This window comes from Panthera pardus, unplaced genomic scaffold (genome assembly GCF_024362965.1).
Source record: "Panthera pardus isolate Hobbes unplaced genomic scaffold, ASM2436296v1 HiC_scaffold_11, whole genome shotgun sequence".
Taxonomy (NCBI): domain Eukaryota; kingdom Metazoa; phylum Chordata; class Mammalia; order Carnivora; family Felidae; genus Panthera; species Panthera pardus.
In genome coordinates, this window is record NW_026526666.1 from 81148755 (window position 1) to 81172875 (window position 24121).

The following is a 24121-nucleotide window of genomic DNA, read 5'->3' on the forward strand; positions in this document are numbered from 1 at the left end:
CTCAGGTTTATTCTCTTGCTCGCAGAAGTAACAAAAGAATCACTTTTCTATTGAATACCAGCTGGCCCCAGGAAAGAAAAGCCTTTCATTTCGCTCTAGACACCAATGCTTGCTTTGGGCTTTGGTCTGTCTTCTCCGCTTTTGCTCTTTGGATGGCGGGATGATTTAATTATTATTGTCTGCTATTATGATCATGGTTTAATTGTTGGTTTGCAGCTTCGTGGCTCAGAAGGGGGCATTTTATAAAACAAGTATTATTTTCTTATTGTCGTTTCCAATGTCACTGAGGATAATTTAGGTTGCCTTCTCATTTGGGGGCAGGAATGATTTCTGACCCCCTTCCCCCCCGTAGCAGCTGTTCGTTTGTGTGCTGTTTTCTCTTGTTGTAAAAAGATCCGCAGTTAGGACTCGTATCTGCAGCATCCATTTGTTCATGGAGTGAACAGTTGTTTGGGAGTACCCAAGGCCCTTTCACATTCGGGAGCCAGTCAGAAGGCAGGTGAAATCAACATGTCAAGATGTTTTTGCGTATCTTTCTAATGTGCAACAGATACAGATGAACCACCTGTAAGCAGCAGGGCATGCAGTATCCAAAAAAAAAAAAAAAAACCCCAATGTGTCCGCATTTCCTTGGGACTGAGAGAACTGGGGACCAAATCCCAGAAGCAGGATTTGCCTGCGAAGTACAGGCGCCTGTAGTGAAAATCGAGGTTCTCCTAGCTTTTCATATGGAGACTCTGGTAGAAAACTTCTTCCTGTCATTGAGGCCGAGTATCAATGAACCATACTGCCTTAGCAGCAAAGTCTGTCCGGCTCTCAGTGGTGGGCTGGTGGGAAGAGGTCAGGGAGCAAGGACCGGGTGGAAGAGGCCCTCCCCGGGGCACCCGCTACAGGGAGACTGCGGTGGGACTCTGCAGAAACACCACAACAAAAAGGTGTATGGAGATCCTGGAACAGGGACAACCCCACAGTTGAGGGTGCCCTGTAGTTGAAGCAGGTGGCAGCCAGCTGTGCAATGAAGACCCAGCTCCAGAGAGAGCAGTTTCAGGGCAGCCCCCAGGGGAGTAGGAGAAAGAAGCAGACACCCAGGTTGTACCCCCCGGAAAACCGGATACCAGACTTAAGACCCTGAGACCAACTCGGGCCCCTCCTTTGGTGGGAACTGGGCTCCCCGCCCCTCTCCCCAGTCCTGCCCCATCACCATGGAAACTGCTGTCACTAGAATCACAGGGGCCACGCCAGCCTTGTGTTCTGCACAGCTTGAATGATATTACCATCATTGCCATTCCTCTGAGACTGTCTTCTCTCTTGACTTCTAGGGCTGCACCTGTTTCTGCTTTTCCTTCTAAGTCTTAGTCTTAGTTTCCATGGACTTCTCTTCCCCTGCTCATCCCTAAAGCCAGTGTCCTCCAGAACTCACTTCTCTGTGCACATCTCACGCTGGGCGTTGGGCGTGCTTGTCCAGACCCGCCCACCTGCACCCCATGCTTTTGTCCTCCTGAAGAACCACTTCTTTCCTGGGGTGCCCATCTCTCTAGCCATCCGTGTCCTCATGCAGGCTCTCTTCCCTCCCTGGCATTCCCTTTTCTTCTCACACTCCTAGTCCACCCCGTTCATCTGGACGCATCCTGTTCATCTGGCGAGACTCAGCTCCGTTGTTCCCTTCTCCCGGGGGCCTTACCTCACCCCGTCTGCGCGAGGTAGGGCCTTCTCTGTGCGCACCTTCACCATAATCCCCATCACACCGTATTTAGGGGTAGGGCTATGCCATATTCCCATCGGTGTCACCAGTGCCTGGTATGCTGGCTGCATCTAATACTTGCTATCTCTTGATTGAATGTGTGACTTTCAGTGTCTGTATGGGTTCAGAGAACCCACAAGGCTGGACTTAGTGAGTGAAGACCGTGGTTGCAGCCTCCCCACATCTCCTCGGTTTGGACCAGGCTGCTAACTCTGGCCTGGAGTCTGTGCGGCTAGGTCCTATCTCTTTGGTGGTGATAGAGCACCAGCTGTACAGTTGTAAGATCCAAGGAGCTGGAGGTGGGCAGTAAAGAGAGGTGTCAGAACCCCCAGCAATCTAGGGGTATCTCCCTTAGCACATAGGATTTAAATTGCCTCTTGCCACATGACAGGCACTTGACCTGGGTGAGTTTGGTTGAACTATGGGTGTTCCTGAAACATGGCGAACGGTTCATTCATTCATCAATTCAACCAGACCAAGAGCTTAGTTTGGGCCAGGCCTTGTGCTGGGTACCAGAGATACAGAGATGAATGAGTCACAAACATAGCAGTCAAGGAGCTCGGTAAGATAGGTAAGTCAATGGATGGCTCTGATACAGCAGGAGCACATAGAGGGAGCATCTCTCCAGACTGGGGCCATGAGGGGGATATGGGGAAGCCCAGGAAAAGCTCCCCACTGGGTGAGGGGCACCGACTGGTACACATCAGTAAGGTGGTATATTCGTTTACTGGGGCTGCTGTAACAAGCAGAATGGCTTAAAACAAGAACAGACATTTACTTGCTCACAGTTCTAAAGCTTAGAAGTCCAGAATCAAGGTGTCAGTGTAGCTGTGCTCCCTCTGAAGACTCTAGGGAGCAATCTGTCCTTCTTCTGGCTTCTGGTAGTTGCCAGCAACCCTTAGCATTCCTTGCCTCACAGATGTGTCACTCCAGTCTCTACCTCTGTTTTCACCTGGTCTTCTCCCCGATGTCCCCTCTGTATCTCTGCATATAGTCTCCCTCTCCTTTCTCTTATGAAGACATCAGCCATTGAATTTAGGGCCCACCCTAATCCAGCATGACCTCATCTTAATTTGATTTTATCTGCAACAATGCATTTATTTCCAATTAAGGTCACATTGACAGGTAGAGGGGCTAGGACCTGAGCATATCTTTTTGGCGGAGACAACTCAACCATGGCAGGTGGTGTGAGGGTGCATGGGGGTAGGAACATTCCAGGCAGAGAGAAGCCTCTGAAGCAAGAAGATAAGAAGGAAATGGGTGAAGACTAGAGAGGCTTGGAGGATGGCAGTTGGGGCTCCCGGAAGACTTGGTGAGGGAAATCTCTGGTGCCCCAGGAGCAAGGTATCTCTATGAAGGACTACTTTTCGCCTCTCTCCCTCCCTTCCCACCTGGGGGCGCCGTGGGAACAGGGTCCTCAAATTGTTTCCAGTATTTCAAAAGCCAAAGAAGACTGATATTCACCTGCACAGGAGCCGCTCAGGCAAGCCTATAGTCTGCTTTGGCCTGGAATTAGCCCTATTGATCACAACCTCTGATTAGCATTTTATAGACTTTGATTTCTATAAGATGAGAAAAAGTCTTCAGTAAGAGTCTTAATAAATGTGGTCAGTTTCGCAAAGCGAGTCTTACCTGGCTCTCATCAAGGATTTCTAATACAAGAGGTCCCCGGCCCCCTGCTACAGCCCCCAGCTACCTGCCCTGCACCTGCTCTTGCCCCTGCCACTATTCTCATCTGGGCAGCAAGAGTGACCTTAAAGTGGAAATCGGATCCTGCCAGGCCTCAGCTGAAGAATCTCTCAATGAAACCCAAACTTTTCCCAGACCCTCAGGGCCCCACCCGACCTGGCCTCTGCCTGTCTTGTCTTGGGCCAGCAACAGCTTCAGCGACCTTTCTGTTACTCAAACACTCCAGGCTGGTTGCCTTCAGGGGCCTTTGCACATGCTGCCTTTATGATAGGAAGCGTCCGTCCTCCTACCTCCTTCTCTGCCCTGCTCTTCCCGGGGCTGGCACCTATGAGCCTCTCCTCTTGATTCCACATCACCTCTCCAGCCACTCTCTTGAAAGCGGGTACTCTGTCTCAGCACACTGCCTCCTTCACCGCATTTGCCACAGCTGATAATCTTTTAATGGGTTTGTGTATGTGGGAGTATTGCCCATCTCCAGAAACAACTGGAAAATGACACTCTGTCTGTCATCTTCACCATTATCTCCCCGCACCCAGCGCATGGGAGGTGTTTAAATAAATGAATGCAGTAAGAGGTCTGCACCTTCAGCCTCTATCCTTTTGACTGCTGAATTGCATTGTTTCTGCAGGCAAAGGACCTCGGGCTCCCTCCTCTTGCCTCCTGCTCCCACTTCTCCAGACCTCTTCAATGCCAAGCCCTTGACTTTATCTGATGATCAGATCGGCTAAGCTGAATGCAGAGAGCTGGCCTTTGTAATTCATGGTCTCAAAGATCAGCCCTTTAGCCTTGTGTATGATTCACCTGTAAACTATTGATTACTAATAGGGCCTCTGCAGCCCATGCCTGGCTCCGGGCCACAGCCTTTCCCTTCCAGAGGCGCGGGCAGCATTACCAGGGAGAAGAGTGGGAGCACCAAAGTTGGACCCGGACTATAATTATATAATGTAATATTGGCTCACTCTCAAACCAGCCCTTGACCTTGGGCAAGTTACTCAACCTCTCTAAACCTCTGTATTCTCATTTTTAAAGATGGGAATGAAGCCATCTTTACAAGATAAAGATGGTTGTGTGGGCCAAGCACATGCAAAAGTGCTTTGTACACGGTGGTTGTTATATGAACAACCTCGTTTTCTTTCATTTCCACCTCATCTCCATATTCTCTCTGCTCAGCTTCCTATCAGATGTCTCCCCCTGGGATTTCATTCATTCGTTCATGGATTCATTCAGCCATTCAGTAATTCGCCCTCAGGGAGCTCAGTGGGCCTCTAACTCAAAGAGGACAAAGCACAAGTTCCTCTAGCTAATTCCGGAGCCTCATTATCTTTACTCTCTCAGCCCAGCTCTGTTTCCTAGGACATCCTGACGCCACTTGAACTCCAGTGTGGGAGTTGCCTCTCTTCCCAGCCCCTTGACCTCCCTCTGCCTCTGGGTCTTGTCTCATGCTATTAATCCAAAGAAAACACACTCCCTTTCATGCTGTACAGACTTCAAGCCTCATCAACTCCTTCCTTCCCCGACAAGTCCGGCCCAGAGCACCTCTCTTTCCCGCGAGCATGCACAGCAGCCCGCACCGCCTACCCCCTGGTCTGCTCCTGTGGTTGGGGTCAATTTCACAGTGCGTCGACAAACATGGAGAAAGCAGACAAGGAAGGGGGCAGTTGGCACAGCAGGGAGTACACCGGTTTGCTCCGCTTCCTGGGGAGCTCCTTCTTCCTCTTTCCAATCAAGTGCGGGGCCCCAGGCTTCCAGTCTGGTTCCTGCTGAACGCCTTGAAGGGAAGCCCATCTGTCTTTACTCTGCCAGAAACCCTCAGAGGGGTTGCCTGCCAGAGGAACTAGAACCCACACAGCTTCTGGTGTGGAGGACCTCCACCTAGATCTGTAAAAGGGTTTGTTCAGGAAATCCAGGAGATTCATTTGAATCCTGTTAGAACTAACTGATAGCTGAAAATAAGAAACACACACATCCAATAAGAAATATGTAACTAACGATTAAATCTCATTCACAATGGAGTTTTTAAAAAATAATTCAGAGGTGCCTGGGTGGCTCCATCGGTTAAACGTCCAACTCTTGATTTCAGCTCCAGTCACGATCTCACAGTTTGTGAGATCAGGCCCCGTGTGAGGCTCTATGCTGACAGCGTGGAGCCTGCTTGGGATACTCTCTCCCTCTCTCTCTCTGCCTCTCCCCCACGCTCTCTCTCTCTCAAAAATAAATATTTCAAAAAAGAATTTAATACAAAGTATGTAAAAGAAAAACATGACAAAGAAGAAAACCATGAAACTTTACCAAATAAGTTATCTACAGTGTTCCTGGCTGGGGAAAATAGCATAAAGATATCAGTTTGCCCAAATTAATCAATACATGTGTGCAATTCCAATCAAAATATCAGTGGGATTTTTTTGGAACTTGATAACTGTAACGTTCGTGTCAAAGGATAAGTTTGCGAAAATAGCTAAGAAATTTGGGAGGGAGACTGGAATATGAAGAGGAACTTGCCCTGTAAGAATATCAAAATATGATGGGGCACTTGGGTGTCTCCGTCCGTTGAGCATCTGACTTTGGCCCAGGTCATGATCTCACAGTTCTTGAGTTTGAGCCCCACATCAGTCTGTGTGCTGGCAGCTCAGATCCTGGAGCCTGCTTCGGATTCTGTGTCTCCCTCTCTCTGTGCCCGTCCCCTGCTCGTGCTCTGTCTCTCTCAAAAATAAATAAACATTAAAAATAGTATTTAAAACAACCAGAATAACTTTAAAAAAAATAATATCAAAATATGAAATAAGAAAACAGAAGTAAGTTGAGGAGGCATGTTCATAGTACCACAAGAAGCATCCATGTAGACAAAGGAGGAAGGCCCTGGAACTAAGGAGAGCATCTAGAATCGGACTAATGACCAAACCTATAGCATTTCAAACCCATGGGGGGAGCCTGGATTATTCAGCGACAAGTGTCCTCCTTCCCCAGGTATTCATGAGCACCATCCAAAGTTGTTGGGCACATCCTAGGCACTGGGGCCTACTGTCGTGAGTAATACCTGCTCTCACACTCATGAAAACGGTCTTCTAGTTGGGGAGACAGGTAGTAAACAAATGAATAAACTAAGCACGGACTATATAATAAATAGGAGGAAGTAAACAGAGCATTTTGATAGTCAAAACACGGGTGGTAGTGGGACAGGTAGTGGGACAGTTGAGTGTCCATTTGGAAACATAATAAACCTGAAAACCTCAAAAAATAGAACTAACGAAGTCTGGGGAAATATTAAAGTTTTGCTGTCCAATCATTGTGGGAAGGAGCGGATTTGCCCAAGCATAACATGACCCCCAGTATCCTTAAAGAAAAAGATTACCACACTTGATTATATAAAATGAATAACCCCTACACCGAAATAGACACTGTGGACAAAATTTAAAGGGCAAAGAGATACCAGACGCTAGGAGAAAATATTAGCAATGTATGAAAAAAAATCAAAAAGTATAAAAATAATAAATAAAAATTATACTAGAGTTACAGTTAACTGTAAATAGAATTTTAAAAGACAAGTAACTCAATTAAGATGGGTAAAGTTTGTGAAGACATACAAATGGCCAATGAATATATGCAAAGATATGCAACCTAACTAAATTATGTAAACTTAAAACACCAGTGAGATTCCATTTTGGCTTAGCAGATGGGCAAGTATTTAATATAGAACATATTTACAACATTGTAATATCTGATGTTGATGAGGTAAAGTCTAGAGAGAAGAGTCTTATGAATGCTGTTTAGTGGGAATATAAATCAATATGATCACTTAAGAGAATAATTTAGCAGCATTTATCAAAAATTGTTAACTATGACCTATCTTCCCCCCAAAATTCTTGCTACAATCGACTGAAATATTAACAGAAATGTGCAAAGCTACCTGAAGATGGGAGGAGCACTCCTTGCAGTCTTTTGTGAGATAGCAAAATATAACCATGTCCATTTTTGTAGAGAAAAAAAATGAACTGTACATATTAGGTACATAAAAGAGTCTTAAGTGAAAAAAGTGACATGAAATTATGTAAAATATGGTCCCATTTTGGGGGAAAAAGGCAAGTGTGCAACACTGAAAGTCTGGAAGGATATACACCAAAACTAATATCAAGTAAAAAGCTTTGGAGAACAGATTGGTTTGTGTAAGAAAGAGACTTTTTAAAAATTCAGTACATCTATATATTGTTTGTCTTTTTCTGCCTTGAGCATGTCTTATTTTTATAATTTAAAAAGAAATTTTTTAAAGGAGATAGTGATAAATGGATTAGATCCTAGAACAGAAAAAGGACATCAGTGGAAACACTGGTGAAATCCAAATAAAGTCTGGAGCTGAGTTCATAATAATGCACTGATTTGGTTCCCTAGTTGTGACAAATGTACCCGGGAAATGTAAGACATGAACAATGGGAGAGAGAGTGAGAGGTCTATGGGAATTCTCCATATTATCTTTGCAACTTTTCTAGAAGTCTAAAACTGTTCCAAAATAACAACTTGATAATAAAAGAGATTGAGAGAGAAGAGAGTCACCCAGACTAGTAGTCAAAGTAGCTTTGGCAACCAGAACATTTTGTCCTGGAAGAATTCAGGATTCCTACTCAGCTACCCTGCTCTGGGAGCTCTGTCTGTGGCCTGCAGTCACCCTCCACATGGAAACCCCTGCCTGGCCTCCTCAAATCCCTAGGGATTATCTAAACCAAGCCTATGTGTAGCCAATATCCTGAGTTCTGTTCCTAGAGACCAAGAAGTAGGCTCACCCCTCTCCCCACCACAGCTCTGTCACCCCAACAACCCCTTACTTTTACCCACGCCCACACACACACACATACACCTCATCCTAAGACTTAGTTTTGTAGAGCAGATTTAGTTTCACAGTAAAATTGAGACAAAGGTGCGGAAATTTCCCATTTGCCTCCTGCCCCCACACATGCACAGCCTCCCCCACTGTCCACATCCCACACCAGAGTAGTACATTTGTCACAAATGATGAGCCTACACTGGCACATCATTATCACTCAAAGTCCGTAGTTTCCATTAAGGTTCACTCTGATGTACATTGTATAGGTTTGGACAAATGTACACCATGAAATGGATCCACCAGTATAGTACCCTAAGAGTGTTTCCACCACCCTAAAAATCCTTTGTGCTCCACTCATTCATCCCTCCCAGCCATCTGGCCCCTGGCAAGCACTTTATTTATTTATTTATTTATTTATTTATTTATTTATTTATTTATTTTACCATTTCCATAGTTTTGTTTTTTCCAGAATGTCATATAGGTGGAATCCTACAATGTGAAGCTTTTTCAGAATGGCTTCTTTCACTCAGTAGTATGCATTCAAGTTGCCTCCATGTCTTTTCATGCCTTTTGAGCTCATATGTTTTTAGCACTGAATACTATTCCATCATCTGGATGTGCCACAGTTTATTCGTGCACCTACTGAAGGAGATCTTGGTTGCCTCCAAGTTTGGGTAGTTATGAATAAAAGTGCTCTAAACGTCTGTGTGCGGGTCCTTGGACAGACCTAAGTTTTCAACTCCTTTGGGTAAACACCAAGGAACATGATGGCCGGATGGTATGGTAGGAAGAGTATGTTTACTTTTGTCAGAAATGTCCAGACCATCTTCCAAAGTGGCCGCACCGTTTTGCCTTCCCACCAGCAATGTGTAAGGGTTCCTGTTTCTCTCCTCCTCAACACTTGGTGTTGTTGGGTGTTCCGGCTTTGGGACATTCTAAGAGGTCTGCCGTGGCATCCCTTTGCTCTTTTCATTTGCATTTCCCCAGTAACATGATGTGGAGCATCTTTTCATATGCTTATTCCCCATTTTGTGTATCTTTGGTGAGGTGTCTGGTAAGGTCTTTGGCCTATTTTTATTTTTTATTTTTTTTTATTTTTTTTTTTTTTAATTTTTTTTTCAACGTTTATTTATTTTTGGGACAGAGAGAGACAGAGCATGAACGGGGGAGGGACAGAGAGAGAGGGAGACACAGAATCGGAAACAGGCTCCAGGCTCTGAGCCATCAGCCCAGAGCCTGACGCGGGGCTCGAACTCACGGACCGTGAGATCGTGACCTGGCTGAAGTCGGACGCTTAACCGACTGCGCCACCCAGGCGCCCCTGGCCTATTTTTAAATCAGAGTTATTTGTTTTCTTATTGTTGACTTTTAAGAATTCTTTGTATGTTGGGGCATCTGAGTGGCTCAGTTGAGCATCTGACTTGGTTTCAGCTCAGGTCATGATCTCAACGATTCATGAGTTGGAGCCCCACTGTCAGTGCAGAGCCTGCTTGGGATTCTCTCTCCCTACCTCTCTCTGCCCCTCCCCTGCTCACACTGTCTCTGTCTCTCTCAAAATAAGTAAAACTTAAAAAAAAAAAAAAAAGAATTCCTTGTATATCTTGGATAACAGTCCTTTGTCAAATGATGTCTTTTGAAAATATTTCCTCCCAGTCTGTGGCTTGTCTGCTCATTTTCTTCATTTTCTTGACGTTGTCTTTTGCAGAAGAGAAGTTTTTAATTTCAGGGAAGTGGAGCTGATCAGTGGTTTTTTTCCACGGATCATGCCTTTGGCATGTTATTTAAAAGTCGTCCCCACACCCAAGGTCATGTAGGGTTTCTCCTATGTTGTCTTATAGGAGTTTATAGTTTTATGTTTACATTTAAGTCTGTGATCCATTTTGAATTAATTTTTAGAAGGGTTTCAAGTCTAAATTCATTTTTTGCATGTGGATATCCAGTTGTTCCAACACCATTTGTTGAAAAGACTGTCTTTGCTCCTCTGTCAAAGATCAGTTGACTGTATTTACATGGGTCTATTGCTGGGCTCTCTATTCTGTTCCATTGACCCACTCATCTACTCCTTCACCGACACCATACCACCTTGATTACTGCAGCTTTGTAGGAAGTCTTGACATCAGGTAGTGTCAGTCTCCAGTTTCATTCTTCTTCGATATTGTGTAGCTGTTCTGGGTCTTTCACCTCTCCATATAAACTTCAGGCTCAGTTTGTCAATATCCACAAAACGACTTTTTGGGATTTTGATTGGATCTAGGCCTTCTCGGCATCCCCCTCACAGTCTGGGAAATGGATGTGGACTCAGGAGTGATGTCTGGGGACTGTTGTGTGCTGTGGAGAGACGGGTGGGGTTCGACAGTGGCAACATGAAGCTCATAATAATAAGCTGCACAAAAGCCACACCCCACCACCCCTCCCACTGTTAGGGACCCCCCAGTGGGAGGAGCAGACTGGATGGAAGCCGTGCTGCCGGACACTGCTTTCTCTTCCTTCTTGCAAGTCTTTCTTAGGTTTACGACCTTCTCTGACCGGAAGCCCCTGGGAAGAAGGTGCTGGGCCCAGGGTGACTGCCTGCCTCTTCTCTCCGTTCAGGCTCCACTTCCTGGTGTTTGACACGGAGGAGGTCCATGACGTGCTACGCATCTGGGACGGGCCTGTGGAGAGTGGGGTTCTGCTGAAGGAGCTCAGCGGTGCAGCCCTGCCCAAAGACCTACACAGCACCTTCAACTCGGTCGTTCTGCAGTTCAGCACCGACTTCTTCACCAGCAAGCAGGGGTTTGCCATTCATTTCTCAGGTCTGTGCTCACTTTCTGCCCATCCCTCTCCATCTGTCCTGCAGCACGACTCCAGCCTCCCCCACCAAACCCCCTCCAGTGCCTCCTTTCCTCCATCCCTCCCCCACTGTGTGGAGATATTCATTGAGCAGGTGCTATGTGCCTGGGACCCGGTTAGCACTTGTTCAAATATCTGTGCTGAGCTCACTCGGCAGGCGAAGACAGGCAGGCAGCCTAAGAGACACTAACATGCAAATTGTTGAGTATCTGGAGGGCGAAATATAAACTATAATGCTCACCTTGGAACATCAAGGAAGATGTTCCAGGAAACACAGTGTCCAAGCTCAGACCAGAAGCATGAGGGAAAGGCAGTGTTTCAAGGAGGGGGTAGTCGATGATGATGTGGAATTGGAGGTGCCATGGAGTAGGACCTGGGGGCATCTGTGGGTCCCTGTTAGATGTAAAAGAGGAGAGAAAAGGGCATCCTAGGTGCCAAGAGCATGTGCACAAGTAGAGAGGCAGGATAACAGCTCCCAGACGTGCAGGCTGAAGCAAAGGGAGCGTGGAAGGGGGCAGGCAGGCACGAGGTGATGGCGATGTGGGGCTCGATCATGGAAGAGCCACTCTGACATGCCTCACACGCTGGTTCTTAGTCTAGTACAAATCTCCATAAGGACTGGGAGCCAAACATGAGTGATCTAAATTCGATTAATTATGTACTATAGTAGCCAATTATGGAGGAGCATAACAAAGAGCTACCAAAAATGGGCAATGCTCAACATCCAAGTCCCAGTATTAGATAATTCATGTATTGGTCCTGCCTCCCCCTGTGATGCATCGTCTCATCTCCTCTGAAGTGCCTCTTCCGTCACTCATTTCCCTGCACGAGTGACTCTGCCTCGGTTTATGCTTATGTTTATTATACAGCAGCTGTCTTCATTACCATCTCCTTACTCCACTGTGTGTGTGTGTTGGAGGGGTGGTTTCCATGGTGATTCCGGAGCAAGCCTGTGTGGCACCCCTTGCCACGGCTTTGCCTCCACAGTCTCACCTGGTTGGTATACTGACTAAGGGTGGTTAGGTATATTTCTGGCACCAGTTAGGCTGTAATGGTGTCACAAACCCTACTTCCAGCTCTTGTGTGCATCTGTTTTCTCCATGGAGATGAGCATTCAACAGTCTGTAGGGGAGATGAGGGTCTCCAGGATTATGTTCCTTTATACTCATTAACTTGCCCGATCAACACTCATGCAAGCGTCCAGCCTAGCAAGGAATAGCTCCTTGCAGGGCTCATTGGGAGTCTTCTTACTTGAAATCCTGGCACCCATTTGTCAATACCACAGAGACTCTCTGGGGACCATGGAGTAACGCGGATCTCATCTAAGATTAGGTTCCCACCACGGGGCAGCAAGGGAATCATTTTAGGTCAGCATTTCCCAACATCTGTTCCCTGGAGTTCCATGGACTGTTAATTGATGTTGCCAGAAAAAGAACTTTGCATGATCAAGCAACGTTGAGAAGGTGCTTCGGTCAAGGCAGACCTAAAGAGGCGATCTGTAATTTGGGACCCCTGAGAACTTCTAGTATGCTAAGGCAGGTAAATTCAGAAGGTATCTATCTAGTGGGTCACAATTCCCAAACATATTTCACCATGGATGACTTTTTCCTAGACCATCTCAAGAGACTAGCATTTTACGGGACAGACTTTGGAGACTGCTGGGATATGCTATAAAGGATCCCCCAGAAGTGAGGAGAGAACGCTAAAGAGACAGCTCAGTCCACTCTCCGGGGAAAGGAGGACCATGAATAATTAAACCAGACATGTATTTTTCTCTGACTGTGCCCCAGCTAATGGTTATGGCTGGGGGAAAAAGAAAAAAAAAAACTCCTCTTAATTGCACTGAAAATTCCCCCATAGATTTGCATGATCTGACTTCCACTGCACGTGCAGTGTGGCCACATGGGACAGAGTCCCTGGGCACTCTCGTGAGCCGTGCCTTCGCCCAGCAGCCCATTCTGCTTCCTCATGCCACTCCCAGCCCGTAGACGTAAAATTCACCCTTCAAGGTTCCTGTCAGGTGCCACTTCCTCCTAATCTCTCCGTTCAGAATAAATTGCTGTGGCCTGTGGCACCCCTAGCACTTTACTTCTGCTTCTTCAGCACATTGTCAACTCCAGACACTCTGCCTTGGCCTGGAGGTGGCCACCTACTTGCCATTTCACAGGCAGCTCTTCGAGAGTCAGGGCCAGGTCCTGCCTTCAGACTCCCCCACAGCGTAGGCCACAGGCGCTCACACACTGCTTCCTGAATTAACAGCCACGTGACCACCTGAACACACGAATGGCTGGTTTTCTCTAATGCAAGCGTGTCTTGAGGCAAGCTGTCGGGAGCCTCGCGTAGGTCTGCAGAGAGGGGAGTGGGCAAAGCTATCTAGCCTGGGCTCCAGAAAGGCTGAGACCACCTGGCCCAGGGTCTGGGTGTAACTGAGGTTCAGGAAAGGTCACCTTCCCTGTTGCTGCCATCAGTGAGCAAATACCAGGACTACTCTGGGGAAGGGAGAATGGCTCACCCCATGTTAACTTTATAGTGTGTGTTTGACGGAGGATTGTACAGAAATGCCAGAGACGATTAGTGCAGGCTTGGCTTTATTAAGTAAACACGACTGTGTAACATCTAACATCCTGTCGGAACCACGTGGATCCAGCATTTCCCCGGGGCTTTGCCAAGCAGCTCGAATTCAGGAGCATTCAGGAGAGAAAGTGGGAACAAAGAAGGTCAGGGAGACCCTGAAGGAGAGGGAAGCGTAGTCACTGCCACCCACTGAGCCAGCTCCACGCTAAAGCGCTCTGCTAATAATTTTCACGGAAACCTTAGAATATGGTGGCCATTATTAATCCATGTTGCAGACATGGGCTCTGGGGCCCAGAGAGGTTTCTCATACAAGGTCATCTAGTTAATAAGCAGCACAGACTGGATCAAAACCCCCGTGTCTGATTCCCAGACCTAGGCTCTTAATCATTGCACTCTGTCGCCTCCCATATAAATAATCTTTCTGAATATGGTCAGAACAGTGAGCTATTTTTCTTCCAGGGTATCATTTCCATGTGTACAGCACACTGTAGAGCTAGAGATGAAAGCTAAGTCTGTTTTTAATTGGGAAGGAAGAAGATTGATTCTTATTTGACTTTATAAATAAATTCAGTAAGTGTCAGATGGTGATGATTTGTTCATTTATTTATTCATTCAACAAATATTTACCGAGCATGGCTGTGTGCTGGGTAATGTTCTAGGCCCTGGGGAGACAGTTGGAAGCAAACCAGCCGAGGTTTCTGTTCCCACAGAGATGCACAAGTGATATACAATAAAGAAGCAAACAGACGAATTAGCAAGATTATTACAGATTGTGCAGTGAAACAAATGAAACAGGATAATGTGACAAAATTGGTGGAAGGGGGTCAAGATTTGAGCCCAGAAGAATGCGATCAAAGAGGCCTGTCTGAGGAGGTGATATGGGAGCTAAAAACTGAGTGACAAGATGGAGCTGGCCCAGGAAACTCTGTGGCACCTTCGTTCTAGGCAGAAGGGCCAGCAGGTGCAAAGGTCCTGGGGAGAAGTGGGGAGGGGACTGAGTTTGATGTATTGGAAACTTTTACAGACGTGGCTGGAAGATAGTATAGCATATGTAAACAAATGAGCATGCCCATATTCTAATAAACCTTTATTTACAAGAACAGGCATAGAGCCAGATCTGACTGTGGGCCCTAGTTTATTGTGTATTGTTATTGGGTATAAGGTATCAGATACTCTAACTCCAGGCTCGTCCACACAGTCCTAGATCTTATAATGGGTGCTATTTGTGTGTACAGCTGCCCTGGGTGCGGGCTTCTCGAGCTTTTCCATTGAAAAGAGCAGAACAGAGTGCGTGTATATCCACCTGCAGATCTGGAGGCTGTTAAGAGGCTAAAATCTTTTTGAGGCTTCACGTTTTTGCTGAAGAACTAATGTGAATTCTACGTTCTACTCCACAATAAATTCCTTTGGTTTTGTGAATGTTATTTTTCCCAAAATTTTGGGGTGGGGGAACTGACCCTCCAAGCAAATGACCATTGTGCATCCTGTGGCCTCCAGAGCCTCCTGTCCCTGGGTCCGGCTGACCACAGTCTGAACAATGACACAGGTGGGGTCTGTATAGGCAGCTGGAGCTTGCAGCTGTCCCCGATTCTTTCTCTGGACTTTTTCTTCCATCATGTCCTTTGGTGTGTCTTCTCATGCTGAGTCTGTTCACTCATTCATTCATTCGTTCATCCTTTTATTTATTTATTCCTTCCCTCCGCTATTCATTGGACATTCGCTTTTAGAATACGTGGTCTGTTGTATGCGAAGTTAGATTACCAGCCTGGGAACATCTCCCACATTCCTGAGTTTTTTGAATATTTGATACCTCTCAGCTACGAATATCTATTTTGAACTCTACTTTATCACTTGCTACGAACATCAGACTTCCCTTTGGTTTCAGTCTGATGGGTGGTTGGGCATTTGCCATGCAAGGGAGGACACAGCCTTCACCGGACTCCAGTTCTCCCTGCCCCTTCACACCCGCTGCTCAGTGCTCAGGCAGACCTGCTCCCAACCCGTTGGCAGACCCTTCTGATTGAATACATGGAGTTTAGACTTAATCGCCTTGTCACTCCTGTTGGCAACATGATGTACACAAAATTCAAAGCTTATCTATGGAACAAGGCTTGTGTCATTAAATCGAATTGAACTCACTTCTACAATCGTGGCTGTGTAATCACACCTAAGTCGTGGTATCTCATGACAGGTGAAGGTACTACTGGTAAAATAGCTGGTGGTCCCCAGTGGCGGTGGAGGCGGTGACAGGAAATGGGGTGAGAACAGAAACGGTGGCACTGTTGCTGCAGCCAGCGATGCCGGTGGGAGGTGACAGATTGTGGCAGTGGCACTGGCGGTGGGCGTGGTGATGGCAGTGAGGGTAATGAGCTGGAGCCTCATTGTCCGGCAGACATCTGGGCAACCCCACTTCTTCTGTTCCCTCATCCCAGTGTCCACAGCAACGTCCTGCAACGACCCTGGGGTCCCGCAGAATGGGAGCCGGAGCGGCGACAGTTGGGAAGCCGGAGACTCCACGGTGTTCCAGTGTGACCCTGGCTATGCGCTACAGGGGAGCGCGGAGATCAGCTGCGTGAAGATCGAGAACAGATTCTTCTGGCAGCCCAGCCCACCAACGTGCATTGGTACAAAGCAGCTGCAGAGCGAATCCTGCCCTCTGGTCCCACCGGTTGTGTGTTCCAGACCCTGTGGCATAAGTGGCAGCTGCCTCTAGAGGCTGGCCGGGAGAATTGGAGCAGCTGAAAGTTGCAGAAAGCCCACAGTTTACCCTGCTTATATGCGCACACACACCCCCTCACATTCACACACTCACACTCTCTATACACGACAAATTCTTCCCTCCCCAAAACGGGCCCCCAAATTGCTAAGCCAGGCATGTCTGCCTCCTTTCTCCCCTGGCTCAGGCTATATAGGTTGGGAAGAAGGTGATGGGTGAGCTCGGGTAGGAAGGTCAGCAGGTTCCCAGATGCCCCTTCCGTTACCTAAAGCACTGGAAGGGCACCCATAGGCTCAGGTATAAAGGAAAGAAGTTTGCCCCTTCTCTGCTCAAGGAAATTATTGGTTACCTGGGTGTCAGATCTCCAGATCTGTCCTTAGTCTTAAAAATCTCCCCATTTGACCCATGAAGAAATGGAAACTCTGAGACTTGCCAAGGTCAGGGAGCTTGTAAGAATTGGGGTGTGAATAATCGTGCTCCCTAGCCACTGGAGACTGGGATGGGGAGGGAGCTTGAAAGGAGGAGAAGACTGGAAAGAGAAATAGAAGCATCCAGGTGCTTACTGCCACATGGCCCTTTTTCTCAGGCAAAGTACTGAATGCATTTATCTCCTGTGTCAACGACAGGTGTTAGAAGAGAAGCGATAGTCCCTGAGTCCCCTTGCTGTGTGCCAGCCCCATACTGGATGTTTTCGTACACAGCCTCATTTGACTTTCCCTACAGCTCTCCAGAATGAGCACCATTCCCTCATTTTACAGTTCAGGAAACTGAAACTTAGACAAATTTGGATATCTTGCCCAAATCACAGGGCTAGGGTATGGCAGAGCCAAGATTCACACCCACATCAGTCTGAATGCAAAGCGTTTCAATTTCCTACCTCCCACACTGACTACTGTGCTGGGGACAGGTCCCAGGGACTTTCTGAGACACAGCCCAGCGGCTTCCACCCGGCCAATGCCCTGCAGGCACCTCTTTCCACAGAGGCTCCAGGGGAGGCTCTGTCCAGGCATCCAAGGACTGGCCTTCGCCGGCCACGCTCTGAGGCTTGGCACTGAAGGGGACACACTGAATCCCGTCTCTCACAAGTAATTGGGAGTGACCCAGGTTACATGGTAGGAGCATGGTGAACATACAGCAGACAGGAAGTTGAGACCTGGGTTCCAGAAACAGCTCCATTCTCAGCTACATGGAGCCATGTAGGAAAGAATATGGGGTACTGAAGGAGACAGATCGGGGTTCAGATCCTGGCTGTGCCATTGACTAGTTCAGTGGCCATGGGGAATCAATCCATCTCTGAGCCTCAGTTTCCTATTCTGTAAAGTGAGAGTAGACCTACTTCTCTTGGCGTTGTGGGGTGAGGACATAACTAACCCAAATCTCAAGAAATGCTAATTCCCTCCTTGCTTTTCTCTTTCCTTCCTTCCTTCCTAACTTCCTTCCTTCTTTCCTTTCCTCCTTTCTCTGTTTTCTTCTTTTCAGTTTTAGGACTCCCCTCCCTCCCCTGAGCCAGAATCCCATCTGGGAAGGGGAATTCTGGTGAGGCCCAGAAGGGAATCAGATGACCTCTGAGGCCCCTTCCAAATTCAGCTTTCTACAGGGCTGTGATTCCTTAGGCTTCTCTTACAGAAAAGCAGGTCCTGAGATAAGACTGTCCCAGGTGGAGGAGGGGGGCTGCACTGTGTTAAGCTGTTGAGACCAATAAATGTGCAGCAAGCAGGGCAAAGAGGTTAATTTAGCTTTCATTACCCATTCTTCTGTACTCAGCTTGGGGAAACGTTCCTCAGGCAACAAAATGAATGTCTTTGTCTCTTCGCTCAAACAGTCTGGAAATCCCAGTGACAAGCCCCTAATTTCCAGCTCCCTTGGCAGTCTGCCATGACTGGTCTGGCTGGCCTTGATATCCCTTCATTATAGGGAAAAAGCAAGGGGGGAAAACAAGTATTTATTGAGCGTCATCCCCATGATAGGCACCGGGCTAGACATTTTAGCTGCATTCTTGCAAATGGAATCACCAGGTGGTAAGTTTTGAGCTCAGGTTCTCCAACCACCGAGTCCGGTGGCTTCACCACAGCAAGCTGTGTGGCCTTAGACAAATTATTTAATCTCCCTGTGCCTCATTTTCCTCTCCTGTAAAATAGGGACAATGATAGCACCTACCTCATCACATTGTTTTGAGGATTAAGTAAGGTCATACTACAAAGCACTTAGAACCACGTCTGGTTCATGGTGAACACAGTGTATGTTAGAAGCCATTCTCATCATTTTTCTTTTCTTTTTTTTTTTTAATTTTATAAGTGGGGAAATGGAGGCCCAGAGAAGGGATAGCTTGCCCAAATTCACAGCTAGTAAGCGGGACAATCAGAATTGGAACCCAGGACTGTGTAACTGCAAGTCCGGTGGCCTTTTTCTCAACTCTCGCCCCACAGTACAGCCTGCCCACTCCTTGGCCATCTGGGATGATCAACCACGTGCTTCCACTCCCTCCTGGGCTTCCATGGTTTGTAAGCTCGAGCCTGGGTCTGCAGGCCAGAACCTGCCTTCTGCTTCTGACTCACAGTAGGGAAAGGACAGGGCATGACTGTGGGTGAGGGGCAGGCACCCTGGATTGGGAGCAAGACCCAGCTTCTAGTTCCAGCCTGCCTTCCCAACCCTGTGGGTCACCTGCTAAAAGGACCAGGCGATGCTAGGATGTTGCCAAGGCCTCATTTAGTCTGCAACAGCTCAGTTGTCCTGCTGGCTTGCCAATGGGATTGGAAAGGGAAGGCATTTCCTTCCTCGGCATACTCCTCAATCAGCTGCAAACAGGAAGCAGCTAGGAGCCTGGCCAGGCCTTGATACACAAATGGCAGAGGGCAGTGAAGCCCACATCGGGGTCCTGAGTGGGAAGCAGGTGCCTGATCAACCGATGCCAGGGAACCATCTGGAGGGGGACTGTGCCATAGCAGAGGCCTAGAACCCAGACAAACTGTGAGCACTTTGGGGGTTGGCAGAAGAACAATACGGGAAGGTTCAGAAACACCCAGACTCACCCCAACCTGTGGCTAACTTAAGGGGGAAACCCCTGTGCCACAAAAGAGTCTCATGCCTGGTGGCCCTTGCTCTAATGGAGGCATCACTGTGCCCCCTTAAAAGGTCCCCTGGGAGTTCAGACTGCCCACATGACCTGCATCAGTTGCTAGGCCATGGGTAGGGTCACTCTCAGGACCAGGCAGTGGGTCCTGCTGTGTTAAGTGCAAGATTTTATCCTGATCACACAGTCTCATTCATGTAACCTCCAGTGCGTCTCATTCATGTAACCCTCTTCTCTAAGAGAGTGCAGGGGAGGAGTGAATGAGACACAAAGCAGACCTGATGAGAGGAACCAACCTTGTTCATAGGCGATCCTGCAGCTGGGGCTGCTCCCCTGCCAGCCTATAGGGAGGAGCACTCCTCTGCTCCTGGCCTGCAAGGGGGAGCACTCCTCTGCTCCCCTGCCAGCGTATAGAGAGGAGCACTCCTCTGCTCCCTGGCCAGCCTATAGGGAGGAGCACTCCTCTGCTCCCCGGCCAGCAATTCCCAGCAGAATAAAATGGGAAAGGGGCATCCTTTGGAGCCAGACAGATGAAGGTCGAGTCTCAAAGTGACTCTGGGCAAGGTCCTTAACCCCCCTGAGTCCCAGCCTCCTCATTTCTAAACGAGGAAGAACAATCCATAGCTCATGGAGCTGTTACGAGATGCAAATGAGATGATGTATGTAATACGCTATACGTCATGTCTGACATATAACAGGTACCCACTTGAGTGTTCTTGGTATTCAAGTTGATACTTGGGATGTACTTTCCATGGGAGGGGAAAAAAACCCACTACTCTTGACCACTCAGGTTTTATGTTCAGCCGTGTTAGGGCTTTTATGGCCCTGAAGACTACTGTTGTTGTTGTTGTTGTTGTTGTTGTTGTTTTGAAAAACCCTGTGGGCATTGATCTAGTGCTTTAAGCCTTACCCTGAGTGAAAGGTACAGCATGAGGCAATAAAACTCAGCTCTGTGACAAGCAGTTGGCTGCTCTTAAGTTCAGTCTTGGATACACCCTTGGCTCCTGCCTGTGTGTCACATCTTGGATTTTCTGGCCTCTCCTTGAATGGCTTTCCAGGCTCCGGTGGGCTCACTACTGGCCTGCTCTACTTCAACCTCCAGTTGTGCCCTGTGGTTTTTTTCTCAGACCAGGCCATATTTACAGTCTCGGCCAGATTTCCTGTTAGTGACCCCATATACTTTCCAGCCTCCCCTTTCTCACACCCTACTGCTACAGCACAGTGACCCAGCCGTTCAGGGAAGAACCTGATTCAGAATCTGGGAAATGCCCCCACAGGGCTCTGGGCAAGCAACTTCTTGTATCGCCAGCCAATTTCCTGCTGCCCGCCTGCTTGAAAGGCCTGTCATCTCAAGTCAGATGGGGTGGGGACCACCATGGCCTAACGGAGCTCCGTCATATCTCCATACAACTGAGGGGCACACATTCTCTCAGACAAGGTCTTCCGGAAAATTGGAAGGTGTCTGCATCCCCAAGCAGATGCCGAAAGCACTGACAGCCAGGAGCCCAGCCACACTTGGCGGGTGAACGTGATTGTGTTTTTCGCTCCTCCTGGCAGCGAGTGACGTGGAACGCGGGATAAACACCCACAAAGCTCACCTGAAAACTGGATGTGAGGCGGTGGAAGGAGACCATGTGTTTCAAATGTCTCAGAGATGAATAAGGGCTCCAAATACTGACTGCTTACTGTATGCCAAATGCTTTAACCACCTCTCCAAAATTTTTACTACCATCCCCAAGGGAAATATAATGTCTTCCTGCAATAGAGAAAGGATGCTGAGGTCCAGAGAGGTTAGGTAAATTCCCTAAGGTCACATAGCCAGGAAGTGGCAGAGCCAGATATTTTGTCTTTGTTTTTAATAATTTCCTGAGGTGAGGGGCACCTGGGTGGCTCAGTCGATTAAGCATCCGACTTCAGCTCAGGTCATGATCTCATAGTTCGTGAGTTCAAGCCCCACGTCAGGCTCTGTGCTGACAGCTCAGAGCCTGGAGCCCGCTTCAGATTCTGTGTCTCCCTCTCTCTCTGCCCCTTCTCCACTCACACTCTGTCTCTCTCTCTATCAAAAATAAACACTAAAAACTAAATAATAATTTCCTGAGGTGAAATTCATGTAACATAAAATTTGCTATGTTAAAATAAATGCTTCAGTGCCATCTGGTGCATTCACAATGTTGTACAACCACCACCTCTGCTAGTTCCAAAACATTTCTGCCACTTCAGGGTACAACCTTGTACCCATTCCATCCCGCCCTGCCCTTGGCCCCTCGAGCCAGGTTTTAACCCCCCTGCACTGTGCCTTACCAGTGCCCAAGAAAACGTGACCCGGTGAGGGGAAAGTCTGACCCTTGTCTTCCTGTCTCCCCAGCTCCCTGCGGGGGAGACCTGTCGGGTCCATCAGGAGTCATTCTGTCACCAAATTACCCAGAACCTTACCCGCCAGGCAAGGAATGTGACTGGAAAGTGACCGTCTCTCCGGACTACGTCATCGCCCTGGTATTTAACATGTATGTACCTTTCCCCCGGGTGGGAGATGAGGGGTTCAGAGCAACTAGGGGTTTTAGACCCCGGTGTCCAGGTGAGTGCACGTAGGCGTGCCAGGGGCAGAGTTCTCCATTCCGTGGAAGGTGAAGGAGTCCAAAGGAAGGAAACTAGCATTTATTGGATGTCTCCTGTGTGCCCCGAGCTGTGCTCTGTGGTTTTACACATACTATCTTATTTAATCCTTATGATAATTGATGAAGTAGCTATTATTCTATCTTTTTTTTTTTTTTTAACCTCCAAAGGTGTTGAGGTTCAGAAAGCAGGGCCTCGCTGGATCCTTTTTCCCCTGCTCTCCTGTGTTTTCCCCTTCTGTTGCCACCTGGCCCCTTCCATCACGCTCCCTAGAGGGGAACAGGCTCAAGTTTTTCTCAGGTTTTCCCCCATCCAGCTCCTGCACGGTCTCCTTCATCCCTCTAGAGGCAAACTCTTCAAAAGAATCATCTCTGCTTGTGTCTCCGTCCTGACCTCCTGTTCACTCTCCAACCACTGAAATCTGGGTTCGGCCTCCACGGTCCCGCTAGCAACTCCGTTGATAAAAGACACCAGCGAACTCCTGGTTGCCGCACAAAATGGAACTTTCCATGTTTTAGCCCATGGCACTTCTCGCTCGCTCCCTCCATCCTTACCCTGCTTTTTCTCCTTGGTTTCTGTGAAGTTCCTCCCTTCTGGTTCTCCAGCTTTCTGTGACTTTGTGGCTTCCTTTTCGTGGCCCCCTTCCCTGGCCAGGCTCTATCTCCAGCCTCTCCCCTCCTCATCCACACTTCCTTCCTGGACCAGCCCATCTGCTCCGATGGCTTCACCCTCCTCTTGTAACCTGGAGACTCCACGCAACCACTGCCCAGACTGTCTTCTGAGCTGCAGCCTCCCATTTCCAACTGGTGGAGGTCTGGTACCCGCAGCAGCGCGTACAGAACTAAGCATATGACTTCTCCCCTCAGAAGAGCTCTCTTCTGACCCCTAGGGAGTGCCGCCATCATGCACCTGCCCTGCTCCTTCCATTAGTGAGCAAGGCTTGGAGCCTGTGCGGCCTTAATTCTCCTCACATTTTCCCCTCTTCTCCGGCCTCCCAGCTACTGCCTTGCTTGAAACCCTTATTATTTCTCAACTAAATTACTACCGTAGTCTCTCCTGACTGGTTCCTCTGCCCCCATCTTCCTCCCATGCCAACCTCTTCTCGAGCCGGCTGTCAAAGTGACCTTGTCTGGCGAAAATGCTAAAATAGCCACCTCATTTTCCATTTGAACATATGATAATGTGCTACTCAGCAGTAAAAAGGAATGAACTACTGATACAGGCAACATGGCTGAATCTCAAAAATACCATGCTGAGCAAAAGAAAACAGATACAAAAAAAGACATAATGTATGATTCCACTTACATGAAATTTTAGGATCAGCAAAATAAGTCTATGGTGATAAAATTCTGTTCGGTGGTGGCTTCTCAGGGTAGGGAGGGTTGACTGGGAAGGGGAACATTCCAGGACGCTGGAAACATCCTGGGTCTTGTCATACGTGTGTCAAAACCGATAGGGTGGTATACTTAATTGCTGATCATTTCATGGGGTGTGAGTTATACCTCGACTTGAAAACGAAGACACAAACAGATACGTCTTTTATTTTAAAATCCTGTAGTGGCTATACCTCCATCCTATAAAATCAGAATGTTGAGGGACACCTGGGTGGCTCAGTCTCTTAAGCGTCCAACTCTTGATTTCGGCTCAGGTCGTGATCTCATGGTTCATGAGTTCGAGCCCCACATGGGGCTCTGCGCTGATGGTGCGGAGCCTGCTTGAGATTCTCTCTGTCTCTGCCCCTCCTCAGGTCCCACTCTCTCTCTATCTCAAAATAAATCATTAAGCTGTAAAAAAAAAAAAAAAAAAAAAAAAAACTTTGGACTTTTCAGTCCCATCTATCTGGACTCTGCCTACCTCTCCATTCAGTAACCCCCCCAACCCCAACCCCATTCTAACCCCTGAGCTCCAGCCAGACTGAACTACCCACAGCTTCAAGACTATTTCTTGCCCTTGTGACTTCACCCCTGCTTCTCCTTTCTTGGCGACTTCCTTTTCTCTCCTTGTCCAACTACTAAGGGTCTCTGCATCTCCCAAAACTTCCTCCAGCTTGGCCTCCATGAAAGCTTTCACTTCCTC

The 24121-nt window shown here is 47.8% G+C and overlaps 1 protein-coding gene across 1 annotated transcript in view; it reads left to right on the plus strand.

The window, feature by feature from the left end:
• Positions 1-24121, plus strand: part of CSMD2 (CUB and Sushi multiple domains 2) — a 597686-nt gene that overhangs the window by 431677 nt on the left and 141888 nt on the right. Inside the window, 3 exon segments of the mRNA XM_053897825.1 lie at positions 10833-11035; positions 16079-16270; positions 21798-21936. Coding sequence (XP_053753800.1) covers positions 10833-11035; positions 16079-16270; positions 21798-21936 — 534 coding nt within the window.